We start from the raw sequence: 9,177 nt of genomic DNA, 5'->3' as shown, positions 1-9,177 counted from the left end.
TGGCGTAGGATGTGTGGCTTGGCTGGCTCTGAACAAAGGCACCTCTAAGGTGACTTTTTGTAAGGAAATGGCAACCCACTCCAGTGTTCTTGCCTGGAGAATCCCAGGGACGGAGGAGCCTGGTGGGCTGCCATCTCTGGGGTCGCACAGAGTCAGACATGACTGAAGCAACTTAGCACTTAGCAGTGTGTGTAAGCAGTGCTGTGCTGAGGGCCCCGGGATGCAGCAGGGTAAGGTCTGCACTAGGCCAGCACTGATGGGCCAAGCCCAGTATGCCCAGTGATGGCTGTTGTGGGTGTGCAAAACAGCACGCTCATCCCTCAAGCTGAGTTAAAGGCAGACCCAGAACAACAGTGAGTGAACCAACTCCTCTGTGATTTCACAAGAGGGGCAACTTAGGGTGGAAGAGAAAAATTTTGAATATGTAAACCCGGTAAATTCTCTGTTAATTAATCAATTTCATGGCAGAAACTGTGTCTCTTGTTTCCTGATGTGTTGGCATTCGTCTGCTGTTTCTGAACTAGATACTTCATGTTGGTGGTTGGACTGTATGCTGCTAACCAAGACCAGTTCTACCTGTTGTCTGCCCACATCTCTGAACGGATCATTGTAAGGGTAAGTGTGGTTCTTTGACTTTTCAGGATCCCATGGTTTTTTTTTTTTTTTTTTTCCCTGTAAGTAGACTTTACATATTCAGTGGAATGCATGAAGTATGCAGCTTCTCAATTGCCAGTGATGACAAAGATAATGAGTAATAGCAGATACTGTGATTTTAGTTTTTACATTGTGGTTCTCAACCAGAACTTTTGTTTCCCATGGGTCATTTGGCAATGTCTGCAAACATTTTTGGTTGTTACAACTGGGGGTGCTACTGGCATTTAGTGGGTTAAGGCCAGGGATGCTGCTCAACACGTTACGATGCCCAGGACAGGCCCCACAACAGAGTTACTCCTCCTCAAATGTCAGTAGTGCCGTAGTTGAGAAGCCCTGGTTTTTACTGTATGTTATAGGCACTGGGCTACATAATTTCTGTGTGACATCATTCTACATTGTTTCACGTTTACATTACATTCTTTACACCCAGAGGAACTTAAGAGTTCTTAAGAGGGGCTTAAGAGGGAGAGAAAGTCATCCATGAGCGCAAAGCTAGTAAGTAAATGAAGGAGCCTGGGTTACAACCCAGTTCCCTCTGACCCCAAAGCCCACAGGGTGGGGGAATAGGCAGGAAGGCATCCCATGCCCCAGACTGATCGGTGACCCCAGGACTTCTAGGCTGCTGCCCAGAGCAGAGTAATGGCTCAGCACATTTTGCTGAATGAATGATTGGTCACAGCTCTGGACGGGAGTCTTGGCAGCCACCAAAACATGAAGCTATTGGCAGCTGCAGCTGCAGCTGTGTGAGGCCAGGCTGGCCAGCACAGAGAATGCCAGGGCCATGAGGGAACAGGTAACCACAGGCCTGGCAGCCCTGGGAGGGGCTGTTTGGTGATGGGTCTTTGAAGTGGCACAGGGAGACATGCACACTCCAGTGGGGAAACTAGTTTACACTGGGGCACGCCCACTGACCTGGCTGTTAAACTTAGGCCTGGGGACAAGAGCTGCCCATTTGGGGAAGTGAGTCTTCCACAGCTTGCCTTGAGCTGTTCTCAAACAAAGGGCCCTCTGTGTAATTCTTTTAGTCAATAAAAAATAACAAGCCATCTATTAGTGGAACTCTTGAAACTACATCTCAGAGTTTTATTGGAAGCAAAGTAATGATGGAAATGAAGTAAAACACTGGTGTGTCCAGATGTCCCTGGGTGAGGCCGGCTGTGTGCCCGCCAGCACACATACCCAGACTGTGTTTCTGTGGGGCCTGATCTAAGCTTCGGCAAAACAGCCTCCTCTGGGGCAAAGGAAGGTGGGGCCCCTCCTTAGGTCATGAGCCAAGAGCAGAGGTTCCGGCCCATACCTCAGCCAGGGTCGGGGTGGTCTTTGACACCTCACCTGCTGTCATCTGGGATTGCTTCGGTGTGCTAATAAATGTGATTTAAAATCAAGTCTGGAAACCTAGGTTGCTTATTTTTTCTGATTCCTCACAGGAAGGAACAAATACAGGCAATGCCTTTCTTTTTAACATTAGGGTAGATCGGATACCATGAAACTGCTGCTTTGAGTGGTGAAATTCATGCTTAAGTCAGGCAGTCTGCTAGTCACCTGCGTACTTTAAATAATTTACCTGGTGTTGAGATTTCTCCATTTCCTGCTGACAGCCCCTGCAAAGCTCTGCCTAGGCTGCCGTGCAAGTCTCCACAGCAGCAATGTGAGAGGGGAACATGGCCGGACATGCTGTTCTCAGAACTCTCTGTTAATGGGCTCTTTCTCGTACCCAAAGTTCAATGAGAATTTAACTCGTAATGATGACCCTAAGAAGTCCAAAGTTTCTGCAATTCATGTTAAGTGTGACTATTGAAAAAATTATGCTTAGTATAGATTGGATGTCATATTATTCATTAAGTTTTTATTTTTTAAAAATGGATGTGTTCCACATTCAATGGCTTTCTTCTAGCCATAATTTTTGGTTAAAGAGAATACCCTATTCTATATGTATGCTGGGTAACACAAGGGTTACCCTAACAACAATGAGAAAAAAAACGATAGCAATAATATCTTTCCCTCACACTGGAAATATCTTACTGAGATTATTTTGTTCTAACCCCAAATGCAGAGTGAAAATGAATGCAGACTTTTGCATTTATTTAAGCATATAATATTTAAACCAACTAAGAGAAAAACTGAATTTAAGAAATGGCATTATTGTTTGAATCAGTGAGTTTTAGAGAGCATGTTTCCTGCCCCTGAGATTCTAGAGGGTACTAAACAGGTATATGTACCATGGGTTGAGCAGAGGGCAGACCAGCCTACATTTTACAAAAAAGCCAGATATGCCCTCTTGGGCCAAAGCCTGGGTCTGTTAGTTCGAGTTCTAGGATGAAGGAAGAGAAATCTGACAAAGATAAGACCTGACCACATTATATGGAGACCTGCAAATTGCACTTAGCAAATCCAGATTCATTTTGAGAACTGAGTCATTTTTCCCCATAGCAGAAATTAACATAAGGGTGAATGTATGGAGGAAGGTTGGGCTTCCCAGGTGGCTCAGATGGTAAAGAATCCACCCGCAATGCAGGAGACCTGAGTTTGATCCCTGGGTTGGGAAGATCCTCTGGAGGAGGGCATGACAACCCACTCCAGTATTCTTGCCTGCTGAATCCCCATGGACAGAGGAGCCTGGTGGGCTACAGTCACTGGTGTCACAGAGCTGGACACGACTGAGTGACTAAGCACAACACACACAGCTTGAAGACTGCAGTAGATGAATTTCAGGCCTCAAGGGGGAGTTCAGGAGACCAAGCTTGTCAGAATTCTCCGAGGAGAGAGAAACAGGGGCAGGATCCAGCAATTGTTCATCCAGATTGTCAATCAAAACAGCTTTGGAAAGATATTTTGGTCCCATACTGTAAATTGACCAATTTAATGGAAATTAAAGCTCACTCCAAAGAACAGATTTGTTTCCCAGCTCTTTGTTTTGGGGAACATCCCCCGGCAGAGCTCCTTCGGATTCTCCTTGTTAATGGCTAGACTTTCCTTCAGCTCCATTCTTCTCCTAAAACACATAATTAAACCTGGTTGGTAGGGCTATGTTGCGAGCAGGAGGGATGATCAGTTTTGTCTTCCTTTCAAAGACATGCCAGGGTTTCCTAGTTTTGAAAACCATTAATTTATTCCAGCTTATTTTTCCAGAAGAATAGAAATGGGCAGGTCCCCCCAAATTCTCTTTTATTGCTCTGCAACCAAAGTACCATGGGGTGGGAAACCCACAACCGGAATGGGGAAAGACAAGGGAAAGAACGCAGATGCAAGGATGGGGAGGGATGAGGGGAGAGCAGAGCCACTCCAGGTGCCATCTCTGTTTTCCCTGGCCCTTGCCCATTTCTGACCACAAACCTCCCTCCCCTTCCCCTACACACTCGAGCTGCACACACACACACACACACACACACACACACCCCTCTTCTGAAGTTCAGCTGAATTTTTATTTACCCAAAGGAATCAGTGGGTAGAGCAATGTCTGTCTCACTGTGCAGTTGGAGTTCAACAGAACAGCCTACTAACTATAGAAGGGGTAACTCATGAGCCCTTTCATAGTTGTATGGAACTAGTGTATGACATAAAGAAGTTGTTCTTAAACTATGTTAAGAATAAGAATCCCCCGGAGAGCTGGTGGAAACACGGATGCCTGGGTCCCACCTCCACAATTTTTGGTTCAGTAGGTTGGAGATGTCTGAGAATATGCACTTCTTTTTTTCTAATTTATCTTTTAAAATTTATTTTTAATTTTACAATTGCTTTACAATATTGTGTCGGTTTCTTCTGGACAGCTCTGTGAATCAGCCATAAGTATACATATTTATACTTATGTATGTACTTCTTCTTCAACCTCCCTCTCACCTCCCACCCCATCCCACCCTTCTAGGTTGTCACAGAGCACCGGGTTGAGCTCCCTGTGTTGTAAAGTAACTTCCTGCTCACTTCAGTTCAGTTCAGTCACTCAGTCATGTCTGATTCTTTGTGAGCCCATGGACTGCAGCATGCCAGGCCTCCCTGTCCATCACCAACTCCTGGAATTTACTCAAACTCATGTCCATTGAGTCGGTGATGCCATCCAACCATCTCATCCTCTGTCATCCCCTTCTCCTCCTGCCTTCCATCTTTCCCAGCATTAGGGTCTTTTCTAAAGAGTCAGTTCTTTGCATCAGGTGGCCAAAGTATTGGAGTTTCAGCTTCAGCATCAGTCCTTCCAATGAATATTCAGGACTGATTTCCTTTAGAAGATTGACTGGTTAGGTCTCCTTGCTGTCCAAGGGACTCTCACTAGCTTCCCACTAGCAATCTGTTTTACATACGGTAATGTATATGTTTCAGTGCTACTCTCTCAAGATTATGCATTTCTAACAAGCTTCCAGGAGATGCTGCTACTGCTGGCCTGTGGACCACACATTGAGTAGCCCTGGTAGATCGCGTCTCTAGGCCCATTTTCAATAGTCCTTTCAAAAGGTACAAGAACGAGTTTCTTGCCTTCCTCAGCTCAAGCTTTCCTATTATGCTCTTTGGCTGCTCTTTAGAAGCCCAAACTGATAAAGCAAAGAAATCCAGCTTTCCTTTCCAAACTTTGCTACTTGTGATGGTTCCTGTTCCAAGCATCTGCAGGGGGCGCCATTTCCACTGTATTCTCTGTGAACGGAGCTCCCTCGGAATTGTGTAGCTCTGCAGATGCTACTGAGGGGACAGATTGATTGATTACAGGTTAAATGGTGCTTACTATGCACAGCAGATTGTATTGAGCATAAATTTGAGACCATTCATCCTCATTTTTACAAAGTGTTCATGCACACATGATTTCAATTAACTCCCGCAACCCCATAAGATAGGTAAAGACATTATTATCTGTATGTGCCAGAGGAGAAAACTGGTAGAGAAAGGTTAAGTAAGTCTCCCAAAGTCACACAGCCAGTTTGTGTCACAATATAGAGTAAAATGTTCAGGTCACCCCTAAATATGTAAGGCTGTGGCAAATAAAAGTATTCTATAAACTTTATTTTGGCATTTGAGAGCAATCAACCACTATTGGGTCACATCTGAGCACAAATTCGTGATCCCAGAATGTTTTTCTGTGGTTCCATTTCAGTTTGCTTTGATACATTAACACTCCTGTTACTAGAGAAGGGAAATAAGTTCACAGATTTTATAATAACATTTTCCATTAGTAAAGAGTCTGCCTGCAATGCAGAAGACCCAGGTTTGATCCCTGGGTCAGGAACAATCCCCAGGGAAGGAAATGGCTACCCATCTCCAGTATTCGTACCTGGAGAATTCCATGGACAGAGGAGCCTGGCAGGCTACAGTCCATGGGGTCGCCAAGAGTCGGACACAACTGAACACAAACACATTACTGAGGAGGAATCCTCTTCAAGGCTCTGTATTTTAAACCTTGTAGATCTATGGACCATCCAAAATGATCTGAATATGTTTTAGGAATTTGAGTTTTCATTTGATGAAAGCCAAGTGAGATTCTTGTAATTGTTCCCCCAAAATTGAACCTACTTATATCTGCTGTTCCAGTACTATCAAGTTACCAACAGGATCATAATTATCCCAGAGCTCATTAAGAAAAAGAAAATCCATCACTGTCCTGTTTTGTTTCCTTGAAGTGGCTCATTATGTTCATAGCAGAGGAAAATACATCAGCATTTTATATGGCATACCTTTGGATTTAGTTGACTGCTCACTATAAAAGGATTTGAGTCAAAGCCAAATTGCCATTCACAACCAAGGAGGCTCTGGGGACCTTACAGAAAAGCTCTTTGTTCAAGTGAATTCACACAAAATACTGTTCAAAGTTGTTGCTGTATATTCTTTCCCTGCTTTTGCCTACGTGGTGTCAATGGTTGAGTCTTCCAAGCAGATCAGGGTTCAGACAGGTGGGAATGAAACTGGAAGTAGAAGACACCTAAATTTCCTAACTGAACCCAAATTTAGCAATAAACTTTGAGATTTCTTTTCATTATTATTTGTAAATTAGTAACACACGACTATGGTAAAAACATTCAAATAACACCGAGAGTAGGTAGAGAAGGATAGGTCATAATTTTAAAAACATTAATTTTGTTGTGAGGATTTTGATGGATTCATTGATTCCCTACTCAGAGATATGTGGAAATATGGGACTTGTGGTCCAGTGGCTAGGACTCCACGCTCCCACTGCAGGGGGCCCAGGGTTCAATCCCCAGTCAGAGAACTAGAGTCCACATGCCACAGCGGAAGATCCCGAATGCCACAACTAAGACCCAGTGCAGCCAGATATATAAACAAATAGTTTTTGAAAAGATATGTGGAAATATGGTCACTGGCTACAGGGAAATGGGGCAGAGGGAAAGCAGTACAGTAGAAAATTATTTGGCAAAAAATTTTTATATAACAATAAAACCTCCAAAACTTTCTCTAGTCTGATAGATCCACTTGGATTTTCCTGGAAGACTGCATTCAGCCAGGGCTGCTTCTATGCAATACCACACAAAAGTCAAAGTTAGAATCATTATTTAATCATCAAAGGAAGTATAATGGCAACTCTAGAACTTACTAGATTTGTGACCTTGGGAAATAGGCTTATTCTTTTAGAGTCTCAATATAGTAAAAGGAAGATAATGGTCTTATCTCATGGAATTGGGATGTGGATTAGCACTCAGCAAACGTAGCTGTTACAATGCTTCCTTCAGTATCATCTGTGCTTAGGGAATAGCTGAGGAGAAGGAAATGGCAACCCACTCCAGTATTCTTGCCTGGAGGATGCCAGGAACGGGGGAGCCTGGTGGGCTGCTGTCTATGGGGTCGCACAGAGTCAGACATGACTGAAGCGACTTAGCAGCAGCAGCAGCAGAAGTATATTAATTATGCTTGTATTGTCATTTGCTTGTCAACTGTATATGAAATCATAAACGTGAAGGTGATTTGAAACTATAAAAGGGCTAGCTAAATGCTAAAATTATCTGAGCTTTAATAAACTTGTAATATTTTCTGACATAATATTCTGGTTTTAAATCATTATTATTATTCTCCCTAAAAAGATACTCATTTTGAGGTTTTTTCCTTCTTCTTTATCATCCACCTACTATAACTGACACGTTTTTAGTTCCATGTTGAGACCGGATGTTGCAAACCATGACATGCTGAGCTCCTGCTGGTAGAGGCAGGGGCGGGGGTCTGTGGAGGATACAGAGCATTTAAAGGAGACTTCCTTGTTCTCCTGGGCCGCAATTATTAGAATATGTCAGAATGTCCCATCTGACAAATGATTCTCAAGTGAAAGACTTAGCTAACATTCCGCTTTCCCTTGAGGAATAAAGCAATCATTTGTTCCTATGTCCATAACTTTAATTGTAATGTATTTATGTATTTTTTTTTCTAGGCCTCCAACCCTGGGCAATTTGAAAATGACATTGATGCATTGTGGCAGCGAGGACAAGTTCCAGAGTCTGTCGTTTGTCACGGTCGAGTGGGCATAAACACAGACGCGCCGGACGAAGCCCTGGTTGTCTGTGGCAACGTGAAAGTGATGGGGACGATTATGCATCCCTCTGACAGCCGGGCAAAGCAGAACGTCCAGGAGGTGAGCAGGGGGCAGGCCTCAGACACCTCCTCTGACACCCGAGTCAGGAGTTCTGGGCTCTCCTGGCCTCTGACATGCTGGACACGGGGCATCTCTCCACGTCACCTGCTGGCGTGAGATAAACATGGCACTTAACAGTTATGAGCATTGGAGTCATTAGGTGTCTCTGCTGAAACTATAATGCAGTTCCTACCCGAGAGAATGCATTTACCTCCCAGGAGTCGTGGGCCATGACAGCATGACACTGGCTTCACAAGCAAGAAGTCTCCGAGTTATTTTCCACAGGCTGCTGCTTTTCTGTTGTCACCCACTGGAGCTTGCCTTTCCTTTCCGTCTCCACACTTCCATCTCCCTGTTCGTCTTTGGAGCACTGTCTTAGGTCCGTTCTTGCTCATGTTTCTCCTGGGCCTCTCCACCTTCTTCCTCCTAGAGTCCCTCGTACCAGGCCTGCCAGCCACTGTCTTCCCTGCTCAGCATCCTTCTGAGAACACTTAGAGAAACTTCACCTCCTCACTCAGGCAACTCCATCATCCCCGGTTTCCAGGTCAAGACATTTTCCCTCTGTAATGAGGCATGCATGCCTTATAAAAATCAGAAATCAGGCCTTGAAAGCAGGAGACTACTTGTTCACTTTGGGCTTGCCTGGATAAAAATGCCTAACCTCACTGAAATGCCAGTGTCTTTATCCATAAGGTAGAGATGATGCTTCTCTGCTTAACCCCACTGAATCTTTTATAATTTTTAACCTGTGGAGAAAATAAGTACTGAATCATCTTGGAAAGTCTCAAATGCTATGAAGACCTAAGGGGTCAGGATGAAAATGCCAGGTCATTCCAACCTTAATTCTGCTGCCCTTTCACTGCTTCTGCCCTCTCCCCACCTTCTCACACATACTGCGTCTCCTGTAAACAATTTTGAGGCAGTGGCAGAATGGTGTTTTTAAATCTCCTTTCTGTATTCTTTCTCAGTTA

General features: G+C 44.2%; 1 protein-coding gene across 1 annotated transcript in view; it reads left to right on the top strand.

Moving 5' to 3' along the window:
- Positions 1 to 9,177, top strand: part of MYRFL (myelin regulatory factor-like) — a 101,546-nt gene that overhangs the window by 43,367 nt on the left and 49,002 nt on the right. The window contains exons 10-11 of the mRNA XM_010841624.1: positions 525 to 615; positions 8,006 to 8,206. Of these exons, the coding sequence (XP_010839926.1) occupies positions 525 to 615; positions 8,006 to 8,206 (292 nt within the window). The remainder of the gene's footprint in view (positions 1 to 524; positions 616 to 8,005; positions 8,207 to 9,177) is intronic.

Source organism: Bison bison, unplaced genomic scaffold (assembly GCF_000754665.1).
Source record: "Bison bison bison isolate TAMUID 2011002044 unplaced genomic scaffold, Bison_UMD1.0 scf7180017864163, whole genome shotgun sequence".
NCBI classification, from domain to species: Eukaryota; Metazoa; Chordata; class Mammalia; order Artiodactyla; family Bovidae; genus Bison; species Bison bison.
Note: the sequence above shows the minus strand (reverse complement) of the source record. Positions and strands in the feature narration are given on the sequence as shown.